We start from the raw sequence: 26,085 nt of genomic DNA, 5'->3' as shown, positions 1-26,085 counted from the left end.
CAGGCATGGAGTCCAAGTGCAGCTTGGTGCCTGTTGGGCCACTTCAACCTGAAATCTGGCCACCCTCCTGCTCTGGAGGGGTGGGCTAGGCCGGCCCACCACGGGGCACCCACGTGCACAGAGGTATGCTGCCACAATAGCCAGAGCCCCTTTGGGGGGACTCTGTCACCTCTGAGGCCAATAGAAGGAGGCCTCCCTAGTCGTTAGGGTGCACAGAGAAACCAGTCTGCTGTCTGCAGTAATGGTGCCTGCTGCGGCCAGCAAGGGGGGCTGAGCGCATGGCATCCCCTGTAATGAGCTGCGTGGTTGCTGACCCTGGCAGAGCCAGAGTTCGTTCCCATGGCTGCTTTAGAAGGCTGTCTTCTTTTCCATTCCGCTCACCTTTTGTAAGCATCCTTGCCCCTGTTCATGACTGTTCTTTTTATCTTGTCCCCTAACCCTGGCTCCTCCTTGCCACCTGCTTCCCTAAACTCACAGTTGCGTGCCTTGAACTGCGTCCGTGCTTTTTCTGCTGTGCACATCCTCACTCTGATCCAGGCTCTTCCTGTTGGAGAATCACAGCTGAAAGGCTGTAGAGCTGGGGTCAAGCTCGGCACACTTGGAACGGAGGAGAAAACTCCCAGCTCAGATGGAGGACATGTCTGCCCCCGGATGGGGAAGGAGTAGGAATATTTAGCCACAGAAAAGCCTATTTTGTGCCCCAAGTTGGCAACTTTATTCTGGAAGCTCCCTTCGACTCATCCCACCCTGACAACGCCTTGGGAGGCAGGCACTAATGCAGGAAGGTTAAGGGACTTACCCTGGTCACACGGCTCCTAGGCGGCAGAGGCTGATGGCACACTAAGTCTGGCTATGGAGCCCATGCTCTCCCCATGTGGTAGAAGCTCAAGCTGCCGGGCAATCAGCAGCAGGTGAGAACCGACTGAGGACTAACCCTAGGTGTTCTGGCTGGTAGTTTGTTGGTTCCCCCTCCGCTGGTCCCACTGTAGGAGGCAGAAAGGTCAATTATGTCTGATCCACATGTGGGCATGTGGATTACAGACTCTACCTGGACCGCCCACACGCATGCCCCTCATGGTGAGGTGTGGCTAGCAGCTGCAGCTCTGAGGACCTCCCGCCCAGGGAGTGACAGGAAACCTACAGCAGCTTCCTGACTGCATTCATCAGAGTCCCGCACCTCTTCCCCTTGGGCAGGGCACAGAGTGCCGTAGAGGCCAATGGTCCCTGCCCTCCCAGGCCCTCCTTTCAAGCTGATGCAAAGGCCGAAGGAGAAATAACAGGAACCTTTGAAGATGGAATACCTTTTCTAGCCCGTCCAGACATGGTAGAGCTGTTCGCTTTGAGAGCAGTGTGCTGTCTGGGACACCAGTTCATGGCCCTCCTCTGAGCCTGCAGCACATGAACAAGCGTGTCAATGGGAGGCTGGATTTGGGTGAGAGAGATTAGAGGGAAGGCAAGTTGGGAAGAGAATCTGTTGGATGCGGTGCTGGATGCTTGGCTGAAGAGCCTGGAAGCCTGTGGTTCATGTTCAAGAGTGGGTGGGACCGTGCTTTTCCAGTGTCCACGGAGAGGCAGACATATGGTTGTGTATTCTCATGATTTCGGGGAACCAGATATCAGAAGGTGCTTGCCGGCAGCCTAAAAACTGCCTGAACAGGATGACCAGTGAATAGTAGGCCAGGGAATCTATCTTAGAAAAGTTCCAGTGGATTCGGCATTTGGGAAATACTACTGGTATTTATGGAGGTTGTACAACTATGCACCAAATAGTAGCTGGTGCCTCCCTGATTTCTGAGTTGGCTGAACTGGGGAGGGGCAGGGAGAGAGGAAGGAAAGAGTTTGGGAAGGAAAGAGTTTGGAAAGCCCTTGCCTTTCAGGAAGCAACCCTAACACAACCATCTCCGGGTTGTGGGCAATTGCAGATAACAGTCACGGAGCTGTTCTCAAGCCTCGAGAAAAGCAAAACCAAATAGGGTATGTGACCAGGGACTAGTGAAAGCTCTAATTTCCACCTCAGGCAAGAGGACAGAGCACTGAGATGACAGAACAGGAGTGTGAGCTGGATCCCTGCCAAATGCTTGTAGAGACCAAAGCACGTGGGTCGTGGGTGGTGGGCATTTACAATCTGAATTTGGTGATCATGAGGAAACACAGATGATCAGTAAGAAAAAAGAATGGGGACCTCGTCTCATTTACTAGAGTTATACATTTAGTGATTTCAAGAGGAATTGCAGATGTAGTGAGTTTTTATTTTGGCAAAAGTATTTGAAGATCTCCTAGGGGAAAGCAGTATAAAATGAGTACGGAGCTTGTCTTCAGACCCAAAGAAAGTGGGTTAGCGACTCTGTCAGCCAGGAAGGAAGTCACTAGCTTTATTCTAGTCCTTGTCCAATTCAAACTCTTGTTCATTTGATTGTTTTTTAAATTCATGAGTCAGGTGCAAGCAAGCCTAGGGCTGCTCATCAAGCTTGTAGGTAACAGTTGGAGAGCACAACTAACACCGTATAAAACAATCAGAATTCAGAACTATCCAACAGCTTTGAATGCTAATTTGAAATCTGCAAGATGAAATGTTAGAGGGATAAATCTAGAATCTAATGTTTAGGTTAAAACAAAAATAAAGCAACACAGAAAGGAGGAGACCTGACTCGCTATTCATTTGTGTGAAAATGTGTAGGTAGTTAATTTACCACATGTTTAATATGAGTGATACAGAGCTGAGTGAAAAGCCAAGCGCTGTTATTGATGTAAAATAATAGTAAAAATAATATCCAGGTTTGAGTACCTACTGTGTTAAACACTTTACTTCTGTTAACTCATTTAAGCCTCATAACTGTCCCAGGAAGTAGATTTTGCATGAGAAAAAACAACCTCAGAGAGGACAGGTATCCTGTCCAGAATCTTGGAATTCATTGCAAAACAAGGTTTTAAACTCAGGTCTGTCTGACTCTGTGGTCCCCCAGGTCAGAGGAGGCGATACACAGACACACTATCCTCTGTGCTAGTAAGAATACATCTACAGTGATCTTCTTGGTTCTGAGGACCCCATTATGAGAAGAGTATTTTTGTCCAAGCATTCTGCCCGTGGAAGGTGGCAAGTTCTGATCTCTTACCTTAGAGACTTGGAAACACCCATTCGGTGCTGGAGAAACACAGGCAGGGATCAAGCATGATACCTTTATGGCAAAGGAAAGGAGAAGATGTTGTTGTTCTTCATGAAGTTATATAGAACCATCGAGGGAAAGATCAGAGTAGGTAGAGGTTTGATTCAGTAGGGAGCACCCCCACCACAACTGGAGCTATTCAACTCAGAGCCAGGCTGCTTTGTGGGGAGGTAAGCTCTCTGTTCCTGGAAGCATTCAAGGGCAGGCTAGATTGCCAACTGCTGCTCTAGATGGGAGACTGGACTAGATTAGACCCAGAAACACATCTTGCTCCAGGATTCCACGCCCATCCTTCCTGACTCTGGGTGGTAGATGTATTTCAAAACTGTAGAGGACGAGCAGCCAGCCCACTGGAAATCACCTTGGGCACTGGGGTAAAGGTCAGGGGGAGCCTGTTGGAGGAGGAAATAGACTGGATACTTGGCTACATCTTCTGGGGGTAACAGGAACATTAGTAACTTGTTGTGAGTAAATGAGGGCCTACGAGGAGTAGAGGAAAGGCCCCCAGGGGCAAAAAGTGGCAGAATTTTCAGTGGGTGCTTATTAAATGTCAAGGAAATTTATGAGCAATGCCTTGGCTGTTGCCTTTGGGTTCCCAAGACTTCGATGGCTTAGAACCAGCGGGCCTTGCTTGCAAAGACCTGCCTGTGCTGGTCATTGATGCCAAGAAGCAGGGAGAGGTTACACTCTGTTTCCTGAAGTATCTTCTGCAATAGCAAGTAGCCTGTGGCCCGCTTTCCTTCTCCCGGAGACTCGTCTGAGGCAATTACTGTGGTTTTAAGAACAAACTAAAATGGGTGAAACTTCCAAATACAAGGAGGGAGGAAGATCCTCCTCAGTCCCTGCTTTTCCACTGAGGCCCTTTGCCTCCCTTGGGGCTCCCCTCTTGGATTCTTCCCCAAATCCTTGCTGGGCACGCAAGAACTCTGCTCCTTCCTGGAAACAAAAACAAAAAAAAAACAAAAAACAAACAAACAAAAAAAAAACAAAAACAAACAAAAAACCCAACTACCTATTGCACTCTTCTTGGCTCTCAGAAGCAGGCGGAACAGACTGTGTCTAGTTCCCACCAAGCTTTCCTGGTAGGTTTATTCCAAGAAACTGCCCATCACATCAACAGCTTCAACCATCACCTGTGTTCCTCCTCAATCCGTAACTCCAGACTTAGACGTCCGGCTCTGTTTCCATTCTGAGCGTTATGACAGACTTCTGGGCATTCGTGTATTTCATCTGCATGTTCAAAGAGCAAAAGCACATGTGCAGACTTCCCTGACAATGGGGTTTCTGGCCCAAAGTCCCTTACCTGGTGAAGGGCGCTGCTTTATTCCACACGTCTTGGCATTGATTTGGCTGCTTCTGGTCCCTCTTTAATTCCCCATCTTTAAATGCTCAGCAAGTGCTACCGATCCTCCCTTTGACATTTCTCTTGCCTCTTCAGTTGTCCTTACTGCAGCACTCTGGTGGAAAACCCTGTATCTTGTGCTTTAACGACCGCAACAACCCCACAGCTATTTTGTCCACCTCCAGCCCCTTCCCCACAGCATCCAGGTGATCGCGGCAGCCTGCCGGCCAAAGGCATTCCCCAATGCCTTGTGCTCAGTGCATCCCTTCCTTGCAGATGGAAGAGTTGTCAGCTCTGTGTGTCCGATGGCATTGATCTTAATGCCTTTGGTTTCGCGGTCAAGGCCCTCCCGTGCTGGTCCATCAGTGCTCTGCCTGCTTGGTCCCCCCTTCTGCCACCCTGAAGCTGGCCACGTTCTCCTCATCATGCCATGGTGGGCTTCTCTCTGGCTTTGCCCTAGATGCTCCAGGCTTCTCCCTCCGCAGTGCATGACCGCGGGACATGTCCTTCTAGAATAGTGACCTGGAGCACTGGCATCCACGGCCCTCTGTCTTCTCTGGTTTCTGCTGCATTTATAGCTCTTTCCTGGTGTGGGCTCCTGATTCTAGACTCTCTGGCACTATTCCCCAGTACTGCCAGTCTTCACTGTCAGAAGAACCTTATGAGCTCTGCTTTTTCTATAGCTCCCGTAGTCCCTAGAACAGCGTCCTGTCGACATTGAGGCTAATGAGGGGGTGATCAATGTACCGCGGCCGAGCATTGGATGAAGTCCCTCCCAGGGACTGGATTTTATGTGCTGATCCCTAAACTGCTTCCCTCTTGTGCTTAGATATCTGGACAATGTTTAGGTGAGTCACAAAGATGACAAAGTCTGCCTTGGATCCAGAATGGGATCCGAGGAAGCACCCTTTGCTCTTTCCCGTGGCTCCATCAAACCTTCTGGGACACAGGGTATCAGTGACTGAGGACAAGCCAAGTCACTACCTCTCTGGAGCCATACTGTAGGGTTCCAGGAATCCTCAGCCTACAGAGGGGCGTCAGGCTCTTCCTGGCACTCTTGAAGCCTCCTGGGCTGTCTGCTCTCCATGGACCCCGTGGCACTGATTTTGTCCTTTCTGAGTGCACGAGAGGGCTGAAGAGGAGCACTCCATCTTCTTCTTCAGCTCTCAGTACTCCTATGTCACCCACTATTTAGAACTGGCCCTTTCCCAGCCTGCTTCTGCTCAGCCCTGAGACACTGATACTTGCAAGTAGGTCTAACTGACATTTTCGATACACCCCACATATCTGCCAGCATCCCCAGCATTTGTCCCCGCTGCTTCACTTTTGAGTGCCCCCTTATGGAGTGATGTAGGGTCACTAACAATGGCCAGGAGTTTCTTCTCCTTCCAGGAGTGCTCTGTGCCACACAAGAAGACTCTGGGTAGTGGCTAAATCATTTGTCCCCAGACTTCTATGCCTAAAGCAGGGGTTGATGGGTAAGATTTGGCCAATTTCCTCAGACTCTGATCTTTTAAAGCTGGAGGCAGTCCAGGCTGCACCCCTAGCCATAGCATAAGTGGGTTTTGAGGTCAAAGAACAAACATACCTACAAATCAGTTTTTTAAATAGAAATTAGTGAATTAGAAGAGCATAAAAATGAAGAATTTTTCTGTCTCTCAAGGCACTAGCAATCAGAAGTTTAGATTCATACACACTGCTTTTGTGCCAAAGGTATGTAACCTATGTTAAACATAAGGGAAAAAAATCGATAACTGTAAAATAGTATAAATATATAATATTAACAACAACAATAATGTGAAACACCGTCCGGAGCATTATAAAACACCTTATATTATGAGCTGTATTGCATCTGATATTGTTATTACTACCACTGATAATATTTCCCCAACACTCATAATCTGAGAACAATTTCTGAGCCCGGTCTCCAAATGTTTGGCTGTGCCTGACTCCGCAGCTGACTTGAATTCCTTGTTCACTGTCTGGTGATTCATTGCACTAAATACCATTTTCCTGATAATTAAAAACTGCTCACTGGCAAGTGGGAGCAGAAACAGGCTGATGCAGGATTTATGCAGAAACACAAAATGAGCCAAAAGACAAATGACCTGTTCTGCCTAGCTAAAGCCTTTTTTTTTTTTTTTTCCCCCTCATCATCTTCAGGGACTTGAGAAAGCCTAGCGGTAATACAGGAGAGAGGTCTGGAGAGCTGTGTTATTCCAGGATGAGGTAGATGCCAGGAAGCCGTGATGGGCACATGCTTGGTCACATCACTCTCCTGATTTCAAGCGCTGGATCCCTGTCCCCAGCCGGAGTCAGGCCAGGACCCTCCGCTAGGGCAGCCCTCTCAGATCCTCATCAGGGGAAAAGCGCCCACATCTCAGCCATTTGGTAGACCTCTGATTTCAGCTTCCCTTCCTCAGTGTGACACTGGTGTCTTCAGTTTCCGGGAAAACAAGTCCTGATTCCTACCGTCTCCCAGATGTGGAATTTCACAGGCACTTTGCATCTCTCCTCTTAGGCTCCTCCGTGCGGCCCCCTCAGCTGCTTGGGAAGGGCTTTACTGGCAGTCGGGAGCCCTGACCCAAATTAGCTGTGACATTGCCTCCCCACCCCCATTTCTGTAAGCCAGCAAGGTAGCAAACCTCTCCGTGTTAGTAAACTGCACCCATCGTTGAAGTGTGGACTTGCTAACATCTTGGTGCACTTGGTGGCCTGTTCCTGGCCTGGAAGAATGCCAGCCCCATCAGATGAGCCGTTGTCCTCTGGGAACAGGTCCTTCCCAGAATGGATGGGGGCTAATATCCGTAAAGCTCATTAACTCAGAATCCTTTCTCCTTCATCCTTATATGTGTCTGTGCTTGCAAACCATTCATTACCGCACATTCTAGATTGTTTAATTAGACTTTGCGGAAGAGTTCCTGTAGGACAGCTTAGCATACATCGTTTAAAAGCCCTTGATCTAAAATAACAAGGTAGTTATTTTTAAGGTAACTAATAAACTCTAAGTGTCTGACATCCTCCACTGACCACCCCACCTTGCTTCTTCTTCCTACCTCCCCAAATACTTCCTAGAACCGTTTACTGATAATCACCATGAGTACGTCCATGTGTGAGCCCTCGTGTACATCAGGCACTGGGCTGGGTATGTCACTGGCAATATGTTCTGTAATATCAGAGTCACCATGGGAGGGAGGTGCTAGCTTTGCCACCAGCGGAAGAGAGACCTGTTCTGAGAGAAGGATGGGGCTTTGCTGCATTATGCCAGGCTAATAAGAGGCTTTGGGATTCTGTCCTCGCCTAACGGCCCCAGCATCTGGCTCTCACCCTCCTCTCATCTCCGCACAACACAGAACTTGGGCAAAGTCACAGGTTGTGACACTGACCTGCTGTCTGCATGGCATTTTGAGTGGGTCTGTGGTTGCCTCACCTCCTGCCCTCACCCCTTCAGCTCATGCTGGCCACCTTCCACCTGCCGCATCTGTTTCTTCCCCAAAAAGCTCTCTCCCCGCTTACCTGCACGGCGGCTGATCGGCCATCCCCGAAGGCTGATGGGAACCTGGGCAGTAACAGCACAGCTCCCTCCTTTTAGGGTGGGCCAGCCCTGGAGCATATCGTCACCCACACCAGCTCCTACAACATCGCTGGGGTCTTCAGCCTGCTTCGGGAGGAAGAGGCTTGAGAACATGCTTTTTCTAAGCTGACTGCCTTGCCCGATCTTACTTCCCCACCAGCTGCCCCGACTGCTTTGGGAGCGTCTTTCACATAAGCCACTGGGCTCTCGGAAACTTGTCCCAGGGGTTGCTTCTGGTGGAACCCCAAGTTTGGCTGCCTGGTGCTTATCTGCTTTCATTAGACACTTCAGTCTGGTTTCAATGGTTCGTGCTCTTCAGTTGTTCTTCATTCCAAATGAGAACGAGATGAACCCCATCCCTACTTTCCTTCTAGTCCACTGTTGGCAAAGGAGAACACCTGCCTCTCTCTCTCTCACTCTCTCCCTTCCCACCACATTCCCCACAGATAAGAACATTCCACATAAAGGTGAGGATCTCTCTGTCTGCTTTGTCCAAATCTCAGTCGGCAGATGGCAAAGTCAATGTTGTCATTCCCAGGTTCCCAAGGAGCGTTCTACCATGGTCTTGACCAACTTGAAGCAAGCAGCCTAGCATGCTAGGAGTGATTTTATTTAATGATTTGGAATGAACCATCTTTCAGAAAGAGTCGTTCTTCTGGGCATGGCACCTGGCTCTCTCAGACTTAAAAAAAAAAAAAATCCCCCTTCACTTCTTTGCTGTATCTTTCTTCTCTCTCTGGACTGTGCTCTAGCACTTCGAATCCTTACCTGAATGATGACCAAAACAACACTAACTTGGGGGAGCTGTAGAGTCCTCAGTTTTTTGGATGAAAAATGTCAGGACTAGCCTCTGCATATAGGGCTGGGAGTCAGCTAGATGAGGTGCAGTGGGGATGGGCGGGTGGTGCTCAGGGAACCTGGGGGACTGCCTCAGACTTGGGTCCCGACCGGGGACGCTCAGCACCTGTGCCTTTCCAGACCCACCTACCCTGCTGACCTGACTCTTCCACCTACCAGACAGCAGCAAAGGGCAGGCAAACCGCTTCCCCTTCATAAGGATGCCAGGCTAGACCATGTGGTTTCGCTTTCAAAGTCCTCTCCTGCCCACCACACCACCACCAAGTGAACAGTGTCTAGTTTTTGCCTAATGACACATCAGACATGTTGAAAATTACATTGTGAGTGAATCCATTTGTTTCTTGGCTTCCATTTCCTTTTTTGTCCCCTCTTCTCCGCTTTCTGAATGTGTTTTTTCTGCAGTGACAATTCTCTCTTTTGTCCCTGTGCACACCTATTTATCTTGCCACTGTAAACATCAGTGACAAAGTCTATATTCCTTTTTGTATTTCTCATTCACCATTTTATTCATTTTTCATACTTCAGGGTGTCTGAGGGCATGGGCGTTCATTACCATTTTTCTTTCATTCCACCTCATTTTTTTTTTCTCTGTAGACTTTGCTCTTTTCTCTATCAGCATTTTCTAAGCTTTTCTCTTCATGTTTTCTCTTCTGGTGTTCTGTCTTGACACTTCTAACTTGAGGTTTTTCTAATAGCAATTTCTCCTTCTCTCTCTCTCTTTTTTTTAATCCATCCTTCTCCCTCTTGCAGCCTTGGCCACAGCCGTCAGTTATAACCTTAACGGTGGCCTCCACTCAGAGAAGTTGTCAAGTTGATAAATATTGATATCTACCCTACCATTTTACCACCGCTTTTCTGCTAATGCATTTGGTTGGCATCAATCAGTTTCTTTGCCTTCTGTGAGTGCTCAGTGTGGGAACTGGTCCCAATCTGTCACTTATAAGTAATCTGCTCCACATTTCATCAAGAGCTCAAAAAGAAAAGAAAATATGGAGGAGAAGTAGAGGACAGAGAACCAAGCTAGTGTGGCCCATAGGGAAGGGAGATGGGAAGGCCTGGCCAGGCACAGAGAGGCAGTCTGTGTAGGGGGAACCTGCCCGGCCATACCCTTGCTGCTGGGGACAGCAGCCAGGACTTACTGACCACCGTATCCTCTTTGGGATGTTAACCCTGCTTATCTCCTCTAATAAGGCTCCCCAGGGATGAAGATCTACATTGACCCCTTCACTTACGAGGACCCCAACGAAGCTGTCCGGGAGTTTGCCAAGGAGATTGATGTATCTTTTGTGAAAATCGAAGAGGTCATCGGAGCAGGTATGGCCCTCCCCTCCCCTCGTTTCTGTTCTCTTGGTGTCCAAGCATCTTCTTCCCGATGTCCTAGGTATTCTCTTTCAGCATAAAAAGTCATCCCATTGAGAAGGAGCTTCTAACATCTTTCCCCCAGAAGATGAGTCTGACTCATCTGCAACGTGTGTCTAGGGATCTTTGGGGGGTCTTGATCACGGTGGCCAAGCTTGACTGGTGTTGCAGAGAAGTCAGCTGCAGTTTCAAAAGACTCAGACATAGCTCTGGAAATGGACTGCCAAATGTGGACACAGAGAGAGAGATCTAGGGTACACAGTGGAAAAGACTGAAAGAAACAGTAATTTTTAGAAGCTGGACATAGTGTCTCACTCACTGATAATCTCTCCAGGGCTCTGGATCAAGATTCCTTCCTCCAGTTTCTCTTTTCCTATATACATGCATTTGGAGAGAGATCATGATAAATTGAAGAGGGATCGCTGTTTCCAGGAGAAAAACCTCCCCCTAAGTGTATTTTCTACAAAAGATCTATGATATGGACGGTAACCCAAGACAGATTTCACTTCCAAGAAACGTGTGTGCTCGCAACCATCTTACTGTGTTGGAATAGAAACTCAGCCCAGCAGAGGACTAGCTGCCCGAGATGTTCTCAGGAGATCCTACCTAAAAACTGACCTAGATTTTTCATCTTTCCTTAATGGATCAGTAGTTGAGTCAATTTGGCAATGGACTCACATTAAAAAGTGAACAAGTAAAATAACCCAAAATATCATCACTTTATAAGTAACCTCTTTATGCCTCTTCTGCTGCCTGTTTTGAATCTTCTTAAAACTGTGTCTGCTTTGTGTCCTCTTTCCTACTTTTTTATTTTCTTCTACAACATTCTTTGTCTTTTCTTCTCCAGTTCTTGTTAGCTGTTATTCAAGCTCTCTTCATGCATAATGCTGTTGTCGTCTTTTTCGTCCCTATGCTTAGAAGTGCTTTATTCATACCAGTATTTGGAGAGCCATGGTGTTGCCTCTTCCTGTAACATTTTAACTTGATAAAATACGCTCAGTCGAAGTCTTACAGACAGCCACTTCATGTATTATCTTTAGGAGGAAAGTCACTATCCTTCCATTCACTGCTTCTCTTAATGCACTGAGGGGTCACAAAGCCATATGTGAAATTGGAAGTCACATTTGAAAGCTTGCCCCATTAGGCCACCATTTTCATGCTCTGGTTTCTCTCTTAAAGAGCTCCGCCCTCATGGCATCTCTGGGGGGGCTGCTGGGACTGTCCCTGTTGGGACACACCTCTCCCCTCCCACCAGCCCCTCTGAGTCCCAGCCCACTGGTCGTAATCTGATCCACATGAGTCTATCCGTGTTTCGCATTGACTTTCATTAAATATGTTACCGAACCACGACTTCCACTTCTGTGCAGATAATTTTCTCTTCCTCCTTAGATGCTGACTTATTTAAGGATCATGCCTTGGAAGGCTGGATACCAGATAAATTGGATTACTCCTAGGGGCTCAGATTTCTGCAGTGAACTTGAAAGAGTGTCGGGGAGGTGTGCTTTCAGTCCTGTGCCCTGTTTCCTCACGTTATTAATTGTTGTTATGTCATGTGGTAATGGTGCTAGTGATTTTAATGTTGTTATTTATGTCATGTGCTTCGAGCGATGTGTTCTGGACTGCATGTCACCCCAGAGAGCATCCATCGTCCCCCTCCCGCCTGTGTCAGGGGAAGAGTAAAGAGGCTTTTCACTTTATGACCCTGCCAGGGAGTGACGATTGGGGGTGAGCTCACCCACCGCTGGCCTCCTATAAAGGGATAATTGACGGCCCGGCCCCATCCTTTACTTTCCCTTTTTGTGTAGCCTGGGCCGCTGCTGCTGGTGCATCTTCCTCAGAGAAGGTCAGTCCTCTCTGAGGCTCACGTGGAAGTGGGGAGTGATGCATACATCCAGCATTTCATGAGACACCCAGCGGTATGAGGTAAAGACCTGCGCCTGGTCGCTGCCGACCACCCTCTACCAGACGCTCACCTCCTCACAATCCAGAAATTCCAGGGCTAATCCCTGTGGATATTAATTCACTATGTGTAACTCGATGCAGTTTTACCAGAAGACGCTTCTAGCTGGAATCAGTCCCCACTCTCCAGTTCTTTTTCTCCTCTCTCCCCACTTTTGCTTCTCCACACCCCGCCTCACTGAGACTGACTTTAGTTTGTGCTAAAAGAGCTGGTGTGAAGGTCAAGTTAAAAAGAAAAGCATTTTGTAAGGTAATGTTTAGACAGTGTTGTTGGCATTGCTGCCCTTAACCTCCCGACTGACTGAGAGCAGGGGGCAAAAAGGGGGCTGCAGATCCTAACAACACAGCAAAAGAAGGCTCGGAAGTCATTCGTCCTTTCTCTGCTTGGGTAGCCCCCACAACAAACTCTTATTGAATACTTCTTGCATGTTGGACGTGGGGCTCCAGAGATAGACAAACAGCAACCCTCTCTCCTCCCAGAGCTCTGACAATCTTAGTGGGATATAGGCCAGTCATATGTTCACTGTTGGGCCAACCCAGAGCAGCATTCAGTCCCTTGCTCTGGGAATGAGCGGGGACATCAGGAAGGCTTCACAAGGAGATGACCTTTGACCTAAGCTTTCAAAGATGAAAATTGGTAAAAAGAACAAGATTTTTGTGAAACTCATTAGAGAATGAGACAATGACAGAAGAGGAAAATTGCATGACTTAAGGAGAGAAATGAACATGACCTTCCAACAGCAGGCTGCCAGAGGCAGCTGGCACCAGTTCCCAATAGCTGATAGTGTGTGTCTCTTTCCAGCCCCGTGTTCAGTGACACCTGTTGATAGGACCACATCAGCCCCAGTAGGGGTGTTTACATGATGGGAATTGGCAAATGCTACAAAAGGGGGGTCGTTGTTTCTTTGCTTTCTGGAGAGCTCCCCAGTGAACACTTACTAGCACACCCCAGCTTCACAGACCGTGCAAGGTTATTTCAAAGGATGCAGAGGACCCCCCCATACCTGCTGAGTCCCCCCCACTCAGCAGGTGGGGCCCAAGAAATGGTTGTGATTGTGGCTGAAGAGGTTCCATTTAGAGTTCAAGAAGATCCTCGTTCATTAAACACTGACCATGTTCCTAAACTGTGGTGGATTCTGGGAAATGCACAATGCCTGACAACCCCTGCCCTGTGGGGTGATAGTCTAACTCACACACCATGCTGGTCCACGAGAGGACAGTGGGCCACTGACAGCTGAGAAGAGGGCCCCAGGAACACATGGGCCTGGAGATGGGAAGAGAGGTTTGAGGGCAGGAGAGAGTCCAGGAAGGAGAGATGTTAAGGGCCCTTGAGGATGTGAAGGCTTTGGATGGGCATACTCTCCACATGACACATCCTGAGAACAAGGAGGAGAGAAGGCTGACAGGGAGGTGTTTCCTGACAGTAAGCATCAAGTACTGAGTCTGGGGAGTCAGGCTGAGATCCGGCATTCCAGAGGTGTGGGTATGGGTTTTATCCCATGGAGGATGGTGGGTTTTAGGTAGGCATCTAAACAGGCTGGGTGATGGGAATGAGGCTCTAGGGACACAAACTGGATAGAGGCTGTGTCTGGATTAGACCAGAAGGAGATGATGGGAAAGAGTGGGTGAGGCCTCGGAGGCATGGAGACAAGTTACGAGACTTTGCTTGGAAGTGTGGAGAGGATGGTTGGGTGGTAGGGTAGCTCAAGTAGCCTTCAACTGGAGTGGATCCAAACGTGGTGAATAGAACTGATGGGGGGGCAACATGAAGGTTGTGGCCAGAAATGTGGGGTAGGATTAATCCCGTTGGAGGGAGGGAACCCTGCCAGGCCCTGGGGGTAGGAGTTGGCGGTCATGCATGTGAGTAAAGGCAGTAGAGTCAAGTCTAGGTATTGAAGCTGGAGAGTTGTGGCAACTGTGGGTTTTCTCAACATCTGACCCTGTTTCTCAACATCGCCCTCCAAGTTCCATGAAAGGGACGCATTCTCAGAGTTTTTGTTCATCCCACGCCAGACCTGGTGTGGCACTCAGGAGCTCCATCAACTGTTTGTTACATACGGTTGAAGGAAAGTAGATCCTTGGTGGGGCGAGTAGAGCAGGGAGGAAAATTGGGGGCAACTAGGCAGAGCTTAGGAGAATGGAGAAAACCTAGAGGAAGGTGAAGAGTCCTGATTCACTTGGCGCTCCAGAAGTGGCTCAGTGAGATGAAGGCTGGCCTTTGTCCCCCACAGCAGATAATGGATATCACTGGTCTCTTCAACGAGGGCCACAGGCCTTCTGGAGTCTTTGGCAAATATCAGCTCTTCATGACCATGAATCTGACTCATAGGAGCCCTCCCATAGATCAACTCCAATGCCTTGGTTAATTCTGATCAGTTCAATCCACAGATTCACCCAGAGCATCAAGCATGCCCTCCAGCGTGAATGGCAGTCTGGGTTGTGCAGTGTGCAACCTATGTAGCTGTACACAGCAGCCCCGATCATGACTGTCAAGTGCATGGAAATGTAGGTAGAAGTGACACTAGAAGGTGGCTTCCAAAGGAAGATATGGCAATTGTATTTTATTAACAAATCTCCTCTTCTGACTCCAGTAGCTGCCAATTCAGCATTTTTACAGAAAACCTTTTTGAGAAGGAGGCAGGCTTATGGGGAGAGGGTTGGGTGGTGGGGACCTGTGATGTGCACCAATTGGGAATGGACCAGCAAGGCTCCACGGTTCTCTCCTTTGAAGAAGAAGATGGGTTCTTGGGGATGTTTTGGTAGAAAGTCCACCTTCCAGTCTGATTTTCCCAGGCTTAATCAAAGTGGGGGTGGCCTCAATACTGGATAAGAGTCACAACAGGAAGGGCTTCGAGAAGAGGATATCAAGTAGATGTCTTGAGTACTTATAATTAAAATAACTGGAATGTATTGAACACTCACTGTGGACATACTTTTCAAGCATTGCCTTACTTCACTCCCTTAATGTGAGATAGGGTGTGTGTGTGTGTGTGTGTGTTTAAACTGGTGAGGAAATTGACATTCAGAGGATAGCTTGCCAAAGATTGTGTCACCAACTGAGTGAATAATAGAGCAAGAATTGAAACCCAGACACAGTCAACCAAGTCTTGTGAATGTAACCCCCTACATAGCTGCCACTTTGGGCACTGTTCTGGGAAAGAGCAGTGAAGTATACAGGGACGTTACTTCTGCCTGGGGGTTTGGGATATGTGAGCTCCCTTATTGATAGTGACGATTTGTCCTAGAATTCAGTATGCCTGTGGGGTAGGTGCCCCTCATTTCCTGGAGAGAGCACATTCTTCCGTCCTCCAATCATCTTCTTCCAGTATAATCAGCTACCCACCTTAAGGATAGCAATGAGGACCAAGACAGGCAGCATTTTCAGTCATATGTGCTTGCTTACATTATGAAATAATGTCATCTATAGGTGGACAGTTGTCGCCTGACCATTGGCAGCCCTAAGAAGAGGGATAATCAGTTCACTCTCACCATGTAGGTATTAAGTATCATGCACATGCACACCATGGCCATCAAGCACATTCCATCTTGTCCGCTAACTCCAGGAGCCCAGTAACGGGGACCTGGGGAGCCCTGCCAAAAGGAGGAATGGCGCTATGATCAATAAGGAATGTCTGTCCCGTGTGCGGGGCTCGGAGGTGGCAGACCACCTGCCATGGTTTTACTCTCCTTGGTTTAGCCATAACCTACTCACCTTGCCCAGGCTAGTGTGATAAAACTGGCTGGAAATCCTACTTTAAAACCTAGTTTAAATTTATTCTTTAGAAGTTCCTTTTCTGGTGGAAGCTTGAATTAGTAACTAGAAGCTCTGCTTTCCTTTCTTCCCCCCAAGGCAGTTTGTGACTTCAAAGCGCTGCTCCTAAAAAAAAAAAAAAAAAAAAAGTGCAAATGTGTGTAGATTCGCACTGCACATAGCCAACAGCCACCAGTCGAAATACCTGCTAGTAGGTTAGATGTTTCATTTTCAAAAATTGAAAATTCTTCCCTTCTGATTTTATATATAACAGTTGAGACATTTAATGCTACTGAACCACTTCTCTCTTCCTCATTTTGTCAAGGGAAGGAGGAAAGAGGAACAGGCAAAGAGCTGAAAACTTGTAGGGGATAATTTCAGGAGCCGTCCGGAGGACAGACGCAGGAACTGGCTAACTTACCCTCAGAGGACAGCCTGGAGGGCCGTGGTTCTCAAACTGGAGCCCAATGTCAGAATCCTCTTCAAGGCCTATTAAAACTCCGGTCACAGGACCCCACCTACTGAGCTTCCGAACCAGAAGGTCCAGGTCGAGCTGGAGAATCTGCATTTTCTAGCAAGTTCCCTGGCGATGCTGCTGCTGTTGGGTGGAAACCACACCCGGAGAACCACCGCTGAGATCCCCTGGCCCCCAGACTGGCCTGAAGCCAGAGAGAGGTCCTGGCCAAAGGGAGGTCTGGTGGTAGGAGAGGCTCCAAGGTCAGCTGCAAAGATGCATGCCAATCGAAGTCCAGCCAGACCAAAATTAGGCTGGCTGCAATCAGTCAGGGAAGGATCCGCGTAGAAATGATCAACCCTAACCACTACCCAGTCATCTCCTATAAGTATCTATTTTAAATATAATGTTAATGCTTGATTTGTGGAGAAAATTTTAGGTATTATGAATTTTTATCGAAAACTGCAAAGTGTATGGCCGTGCTTTGGAGCTCGTGGAAAAGGAAGCTCTTAGAGCTCAGATTCTGGCAAATCAAAGCATCCTGGACAGGAAGCTCTGGCCTTAATGACAGGCAAGGTGTCAGGAAGCAAAAATAATTTCTTGAGAATGGTGTCTGAACCTGAAGTCGAAGAGCAAGGGGACAGAGCCTCTCAGGTTGTAAGCCACGCAAGGCCTTGGTTTTCTGTTACTAATGATGGCAGTATGCCCACCGACCCCCACTCCCTAGGAGCCTTGGCGGTGCTAGAGGACCAGAGTCCCCACACTTTAGCTCCCGAGGCTGAGCTAGGGACATCTTCCACACCCCGATATCTGGCAGTTGGACTTCCCCACCACCCCCAGCATAAAGCCCTGCTTTGTCATCGGTCCCACTAGTTTGCAGAAACCTGCTCCTCCTCCTTCTTCTCTTCCAGAGTCCACCCCCTACGTGCCATCTCCCCTCACACCCCACCCCTGGCTTGTCTTAAATCGCCACCCACATGTGCTGCTCACAATGTGTAGCCTACAAAACATCTTCTCCAATACTCAGCACCCCCTTAGGATGCCCCAGTGGTCCTTCCTTTCTTTTTATTGTGTCGGGCTGAGAAAGCTGACCCTGGGGAGTTGATGTGCCCCGAGTCGGGTGGTCAGGCTGGTGCCCACATGAGCTTCTCCCTCCACTCCCTGCCCCAGTCCCTCTCCCAGTATTGGGGCCACGTAATGACAGGATGGAGCACAGCCACCTAGTGAGGACGGTGGACTAAGTAGCTTTCTTTGTAGTGGGTCCTTTGAAAACCTCTGGGCTTGGAGAATATGAAGTCATTTCTTTGCCAGACAGGAAAGGAGCTATCTTTACAGAACCAGTATGAAGCCTCTGCTTCCCATGCTGGCAGTAACACTGCTCCCACCGTAGTGACTGACGACTAAGCCCGGCTCTCCCTACCCAAGGAGACCACATGCTTTGAACATCTTTTTTTTTTTTTTTTTTTTTTTTTAGAGCAGTTTTCGGTTTGTGGCAAAATCAAGGGGAAGGTACAGAGATTCCCCACATACCCCTTGCTCTGCACATGCACGGCATCCCCCACTCTGCAGCCCTCACCGGAGTGGTACCTTGGGGATAAACCTACTGTGATGCATCATTATTACCCCAAGTCCATGCTTTACAGGAGGGTACACTCTCGGGGTCGTATACTGTACGGACTGGGACAATGGTCTAATGACACGTGGCACCGTGACAGTTGCAGGTAGAGTGGATTCGCTGCCCTGAAAATCCTCTCTGGAGAGTCCATTTCCATTTTATCATCTTAAAAACCTATATGATGCAATGCCCGTGGAGCATACAACTTCAAGCTCGGGAGTAGGAGCACTTTACTTGGAAACCAGCCAGCCACAGGGTTAAACAGTGAAATAGCAGTTGTCAGTTCAGAAAGGAGTGTGAGCCACACTGGTCTAGGCAGATAGGACTTGCCAAAGCCACACTTTCACCGGTCTCTTGCCTCTTGTTCTTTCTTTCTACTCAGGTGTATAAAACCTTCATAATTTTTGAACAAGCCCTGCAGTTTCATTTTGCACCTGGTTCTGACCTACAAATCACGTAGCTGATCCTGCAGGTAAACTTGAAGTATGTCCAGGCTCCGGGTGTACCCAGACAAGTGAATCAGAATTCCTAGAGGTGGGATCCAGGCCTCTGAACTTTGCTCAGAGTACACCTGCTCCCCAGGGTTCTGCGGTGGGCAGCCAACTTCAGGAACCACTGATGTAGAAGAGAAGTCTTAAACCGGGGCATTCCTGTGTGTGTCTTAGGGGACATCAGAATCACCTGGGGCATTGTCCCCAGCTCCACACACTGATGCAGACACTGATGAAGATACTGATTCCTAAAAATTCTGACCCCATCCAGCTCCCAGGCAGGAAGTCTCCATGAATGTGAGATCTGTCTATGAGTAGGCCCACTGTGTTTGCGGTTCCCCACATAAGCGTTGCTGTGACAGTGACACAGCTGGGGCATGATGGTCCCTGGATGGTGACTTTATAGGCAACTGCTGAGCATGCCTGCTGAGGGGCACTGGAGGGAAAAGGGCTCGGCATCGACAGCAATTCTGGCTCTGATTGCAGCTGCAGGGTTTGGGGTATGTTTTCTTTGTGGCCCAGTGTCCTTACCAGTAAAATGAGCATAATGACACCCAACTCACGAGGGTGCCTGAGGATTAAATGAAATAAGATATGCAGAGAGCCTAGCACATTGCCTGGCACGTGGTAGGCGGTCAATAGACATCACTGTCCTGTCTCCTCCAAGAAGAAATATTACTGTATCTTTCCCTTCAACCACTGTCTTCTCACTAAAAGAAAATGTAACTTGTTATTATAGCAACAAGGAGGAAATACTAACCGATAGTCTTCAGTTGGTACATTTATCAAATGTGCAGTCTGTATCTGTATTCATTCAGCTCATGGTTACTGAATACTCACTAGGTCAAGGTGTCAGAAGGATGGATTTTGGGACGCCTGGGTGGCTCAGTTGGTCAAGCGGCTGCGTTCGGCTCAGGTCATGATCCCAGCGTCCTGGGATCGAGTCCCACATCAGGCTCCTTGCTCAACAGGGAACCTGCTTCTCCCTCTGCCTCTGCCTACCTCTCGGCCTACTTGTGATCTCTCTCTCTCTTTCTCTCTCTCTCTGACAAATAAATAAAATCTTTTAAAAAAAAAAAGAAGGATGGATTTTATAGACGCACACTCATATTATAGATTACACATATACACATACACATACATATGCATACATGTAGACATGTTTATACAAATATATACACATGTGTATACACACATACTATACACAAGCACATATACACACATATCTGACAGGTCCCCTGCTGTGCAGTACCTTTAAAAAAACTTTTACTCAATTGAACAACAAAAGTAATGCTCGTTGTAACCATTCAAATAACATAAACAGCATTAGATTAAGTTGATTGGCTTTATTTCCCCACTCTTATTCCCAACCTTGAAGGGTAACCGTTTTTATAATTTTTTTTTAATTTTTTATAAACATATATTTTTATCCCCAGGGGTACAGGTCTGCGAATCGCCAGGTTTACACACTTCACAGCACTAATCATAGCACATACCCTCCCCAATATCCATAACCCCACCCCCCTCTCCCAACCCCCTCCCCCCATCAACCCTCAGTTTGTTTTGTGAGATTAAGAGTCACTTATGGTTTGTCTCCCTCCCAATCCCATCTTGTTTCATTTACTCTTCTCCTACCCCCTCAACCCCCCATGTTGCATCTCCTCTCCCTCATATCAGGGAGATCATATGATAGTTGTCTTTCTCCGATTGACTTACTTCGCTAAGCATGATACCCTCTAGTTCCATCCACGTCGTCGCAAATGGCAAGATTTCATTTCTTTTGATGGCTGCATAGTATTCCATTGTGTATATATACCACATCTTCTTTATCCATTCGTCTGTAGATGGACATCTAGGTTCTTTCCATAGTTTGGCTATTGTAGACATTGCTGCTATAAACATTCGGGTGCACGTGCCCCTTCGGATCACTATGTTTGTATCTTTAGGGTAAATACCCAGCAGTGCAATTGCAGGGTCATAGGGTAGTTCTATTTTCAACATTTTGAGGAACCTCCATGCTGTTTTCCAGAGTGGTTGCACCAGCTTGCATTCCCACCAACAGTGTAGGAGGGTTCCCCTTTCTCCGCATCCTCGCCAGCATCTGTCATTTCCTGACTTGTTCATTTTAGCCATTCTGACTGGTGTGAGGTGATATCTCATGGTGGTTTTGATTTGTATTTCCCTGATGCCGAGTGATGTGGAGCACTTTTTCATGTGTCTGTTGGCCATCTGGATGTCTTCTTTGCAGAAATGTCTGTTCATGTCCTCTGCCCATTTCTTGATTGGATTATTTGTTCTTTGGGTGTTGAGTTTGCTAAGTTCTTTATAGATTTTGGACACTAGCCCTTTATCTGATATGTCATTTGCAAATATCTTCTCCCATTCTGTCAGTTGTCTTTTGGTTTTGTTAACTGTTTCCTTTGCTGTGCAAAAGCTTTTGATCTTGATAAAATCCCAATAGTTCATTTTTGCCCTTGCTTCCCTTGCCTTTGGTGATGTAGGGCAACCGTTTTTAAAAAGAATCTGAAATTAAAAATAAATTTTATGTGGATTTTTCCCATTGTGTTCCTTTTTTTTTTTTTTAAGATTTTAATTAGTTATTTGAGAAAGAGCGAGAGAGCACAGAGGCAGAGGGAGAAGCAGGCTCCCCGCTGAGCAAGGAGCCCAAAGTGGGACTTCATCCTGGGATCCTGGGATCATGACCTGAGCCGAAGGCAGAGGCTTAATGACTGAGCCACCCTGGCGTGCCCTCCCTGTTGTTTTTCTTCTACACACACACACACACACGCACACACACACACACACACACTGCATTTGGGTACATACTGCGTTCACATTCTGTAGCTTTTTTCCCTTTTCTTCTTCAATGAACAAGACAGTGTGGACATCTTTTGAAGTCAGTGCGTGTGACTCATCTACTAGTTTTCCGTAGCTCCTGGTATTCCACAGGACAGATGTGTCATTTTCCAGCCGTTCCCTGGCTATGGGCCTATAGTGTTTTGCTGTAGAAGAAGATGCTGCAGTGAATAGTCTTTTATAAAAATGTAAATACTGGTACTTCTACTTTTTTGGTTAGAGGAGTCTCCACCAGGTCATAACCCAAGAGCAGACAAAGCAGAAGCAAACGGGGAACAGTAAATATGCTCTCCCCACTTTGATGGGCACACCTCCCCATACCAGGGACCACAGTGGGCACTACAAGCTAGGAACATGAACGAGACTCCATCTGACTTCAAGCAGTTCGGCAAAGCAGCATGTGATTCCTTTCGAAACCAGTGTCACACATGGTCTGTGTCCTCAGGTCCGCGTTGAACTCATCCTTATGGTGCTTGCGCCAACCTCTGCTCTAGCCCTAGCTTCCGATCGATCTCCCAGACTCTGGAGCAGTTTCACGCAAGAAACCCTTTCCTGCAGCTCCCTTCCAGTGACTTCCACAGCAGAAAACAAAGGGAACTCCCAACCGAACCACAGAAGGGATGTTACCTTGCTTTTCTAATTCGGCCTGTCATTGATCTGCCCCCGGTTTGCGCCATCGTTTTCCTCTGGAAGCTGAAGGTGAAAGAGAAGGTCCCCCCAGCAGAAAGCTGTCGGGCCCCATCTCCCGTCAGGCCTTTGCCACACATGTCAGTGACACACTTCCGAGTAGGCCTGAGCCGCTTCACGTGAAAGAACTCAAGTTACAAAGCCAGGGGAGATCATAGAACAGCTCTTGAAAGCACATTTAAGAGGATTCAACAGATTTTGTAAAGCAGCTATGAAACAGTGCCACCGGAATTGCTTTTACTCTGGGTCATGGTCCCGCACAAATGTTGAAATGCTGTGGCACGCGTGGAGGTGTGCTGCTCATGTTCGCTCAGAGAAACCACGGCCTGTCCAGCTGCGGGGGGCGCAGAGAGCCATTGGCTTCCAGCTTCCCTGCCTTCAGGACCTGCCTCAGCTTTCCCTGCAGAGGCCAGCTTTTCCTGGCAGCCTCGGGCAGTGACTGAGCATGGTGGGGAGGCTGGAGCCTGGGCCTTCCTGACATGGGTACTCTGTACTCTGGAGTGGCCCAGGGGTGGAGGAAACGGACAGTCCCACAGCAGCCAGGGTGGCATGGCGATCTGGAGCTCTTTTTATCCATGCCTGCTTCCTCCTTTCTTTTCATAAGGTCAGGTTTGCATCATGATTTGGGAGTCTGGCCAGTCCTGCTCCCTCCTCTTCGATCCTGCACGGTGTCTGCTAACTTCCCTTCCTGACTTCTCAGGGTCTGCTTTCTGGGTGACCCAGTAGACGCAGAAGCTATCAGGCCAGTGTAGGAACACACATGCTATCCATCTCATTCAGAGCACGAAAGAACCTGAACATACCCCCGGGCCCCTGGATGTTCTTGCGTCAGGCTCTGCTAAAAATGAATTATGGTCTGCCAAAGTGGAACTGACCGTTTCATTTCAATTATTCAGCTGGGACACAAATGAAAAACCAAACGCGAGGAAAAACAAACTCACGTAGACTCTGAAATTCCATTGTAGTTACCTGAACTATTTTGAAGAACTGAGGCAAGGAACTTATTGTAGTGTAACCTCTGTGTTTGCCGTGAACTGATCGGGGCCAGGATACCGTAGTTAAAATGGGAGAACACTGTTTCCATCTCTATCACTTCCACCACAATTCCACTCTGAGCGCCACTGTGCCCACCACTATTGTGCCCTTGTGGTTCCGCAGACTGAGAAGGAGATGGGTAATGATTGCATTCTTGTTGCAGGGGAGTTTGGAGAGGTGTACAAGGGGCGTCTGAAACTCCCAGGCAAGAGGGAAATCTACGTGGCCATCAAGACACTGAAGGCTGGGTACTCAGAGAAGCAGCGTCGGGACTTTCTGAGCGAGGCCAGCATCATGGGTCAGTTTGACCATCCCAACATCATCCGCCTAGAAGGCGTGGTCACCAAGAGTCGGCCGGTCATGATCATCACGGAGTTCATGGAGAACGGTGCTTTGGATTCTTTCCTCAGGGTAAGAGCGGCTCGGGGGGCATGGACGGCATGTCGGATGCAGGGAGGGGGTGTCTGCATGAGGATAGCCTGCCACTTAGGAATTGCCCGATGAAATGTGGGTGGGCGTTGGAAATGGTAGCGGGGTTGACGGATTTGTTCCTAAAAGCATAGAACAAGAGGAGCCTGTGGACCCCTCAGTAGGAGGAGAGTGTGGAGTAGGGCCTCGATAAATGCTTGTTGGATGACTACGAATGAATAGAGGCGAGTGAAATGGCCATGGGCACCTGCATGAATCACGGAGATTGAGGATACTCTCAGCGCCTGCAATGCAACTGTGTGACTCCCGCAGACACCAGTGGCCGTTGCTGCCTTTCCCCAGCACTGTCCACCCAGCCTGTTCCCTTCATTCGCAGCTCAGAGATAAAATGGGCTGCCCTTTCCAAAGCCTGGGCCACCCACCCTCGAAGGTGGTGTTCCTGGGTGGGAGAGGAAGAGACTGTCACAAGCATTCACAGGTCTTCTCTGGGCTTGACTCCAAATCAGCCTGCAGCAGAGGTGTGGGGGTCCTCGAGGCCTATGGCTGGGAGATGTGTAAATGGTCATTGTCAATCATGCTCACATGGAACCACACTCGAACCACTTGCCTTTCTGTGGGACATCAGAGTGACTCAGCGGGGGTGGTGAGGACGGCCACGATGCCGGTGTCTGGGGAGTGGCAGCTGGTGGAACAGAGGCCAGCCAGCAAGTCCTGCCTTGGACCAAAGCCTCAGCTGGGGACTAGGGGGAGACTGAGAGCAGAGGGTGCATGGGCAGCATCTCAATGGGGCAGGGTCTACTGAGCAAGGACTTGAGGATAATATCAAGCGGCAGGCTATGTTTGTCACCAAAGCTACTGAACAGTGGCTGTGGCTGCAGATCAAAGGATCATTCAGATACTTGGTCTTGAAATATTCATGGGGTGACTCTGCGGTCACGCCCTCTCCTGGGTTCTGGGCCTATAGACATGAAAGGGACATTGCTCTGATGCTAAGTAACAAGTCACCCAAGATTTCAGTGACTCACCACAATTTATTTTGTTCATGAATCTGCAATCTGGGCTCGTCGGGGACATCTCTGTTCCATGCGGTATCAGCTGGGGCAGTTCAAGATCCGGGACCTGGAATCATCCAAAGTCTTGCTCACTCATCTGTCTGGCAGCTGATGCTGGCTGTCTGCTGGCGTCTCTCCGGGTGGGCGGCTTGCGCTTCCTCACAGTGAGCTGCGTCCCAAGAACGAATGTCCCATGAGAAGAAGGCAGAAGCTGGACCACTTTTGTAACTTAGCTTCAAATCCCACAGTACCCTTCCACCATTGTGATGGGCTGCCCAGATTCGGGGTGGGCGGAAAAGGGCCCCACATTTTGATGGGGACAATAACATGATGTCATTTTACACATAAGAGATGGGAGGTCCTGTTGTCCCCATCTTAGAGACTACAGCATGCCCCAGCGGTCCCTTCTCTGAGGACCCTAGTGCCCCAAGCGTCCAGCAGTCATCTGCCAGGATTCTTTATGTTTCCGTGTGTGGTGTGAAGAGGTATCATGAGCCAAGAAGAATGGAAATCTTCCTGCAGGAGCCAGGAAAGGCTTTAAAGAGGATGGAGAATTAACTGATACTGGAGACTGAGGGGGAGAGGAAGCAGGCAGGTACAATGGAACAATTGAGCAGTATGTTCAAAGGCCAGAGCCAGCATGGCCTAGCTCTGTAGTGACTCAGGGCCGAAGGCCTGCAGCGTGGAGGAGCTTGTCTGGAAGCTGCATTTGCCCAGACTGAAGCTACTTGAGCAGGGCAAGCACACACTTTTGCCTCCTCTGGGTGCATAGGCAGTAGTGGCTTATTTCTGGTGGGGGGCATGGGATGACAATGGGTGGGGCCAGTGTACATTGCCTAGTATGGCCTCCTTGAGGGTACGGCTTAACGTCCTTTATTCTGAACACCCCCCCCTTCCCTCTGAGTACCTAACCCAGGAAGCACCTGATAAATGTTGGTTGAGTGAAAAACATGAAAAGCCATTTCTGGCACCAGAGTGTTTGGGCATAGCAAGAGAAATGGAGTCTTCCTGAGTGTACGTGGTCTCTCGTTCTTATAGCCAGACCCCTAACGTCAGAGTGGGGTATAGACCATGCTTTCCTGGGGGCATTAATTCGTAATCAGAGATCTCATGAAGACAGCCAAATAAAAGTGAATAGCAGACAATGTTAGGAGAAAAAGTATTTTCTAGAACCAGCCTCCAGACCTTTTTAGGAGCCATTTATTTCCTACGAGTCACCTGACTGTACTTCACCAAGTCACAACATGACTTGAGGACTGTGATCAGACTCTCTCCCTGAAACGTACAGGGGAACGAGGAGATTTGTTCCTAGGAGGCTGCAGAAAATCAAAACCCCGCACAGACGCTCTGCACGTCCTTCCGGGTGGGGCCCAGGACATGCGGGCAGGTCGGACACCAGGATTTTTCATGATGATGAGGCCCAGGTGGTGGAGAAGAGCCAGGGGCGAGTGAGGAATGC

At 48.5% G+C, this 26,085-nt stretch overlaps 1 protein-coding gene across 1 annotated transcript in view; it reads left to right on the top strand.

Annotated features, from left to right (window-relative positions):
* Positions 1-26,085, top strand: part of EPHB1 (EPH receptor B1) — a 430,594-nt gene that overhangs the window by 351,093 nt on the left and 53,416 nt on the right. Inside the window, exons 10-11 of the mRNA XM_047736385.1 lie at positions 10,130-10,252; positions 23,309-23,556. Coding sequence (XP_047592341.1) covers positions 10,130-10,252; positions 23,309-23,556 — 371 coding nt within the window. The remainder of the gene's footprint in view (positions 1-10,129; positions 10,253-23,308; positions 23,557-26,085) is intronic.

The sequence above is a fragment of the Lutra lutra genome, chromosome 1 (assembly GCF_902655055.1).
Source record: "Lutra lutra chromosome 1, mLutLut1.2, whole genome shotgun sequence".
NCBI classification, from domain to species: domain Eukaryota; kingdom Metazoa; phylum Chordata; class Mammalia; order Carnivora; family Mustelidae; genus Lutra; species Lutra lutra.
Note: the sequence above shows the minus strand (reverse complement) of the source record. Positions and strands in the feature narration are given on the sequence as shown.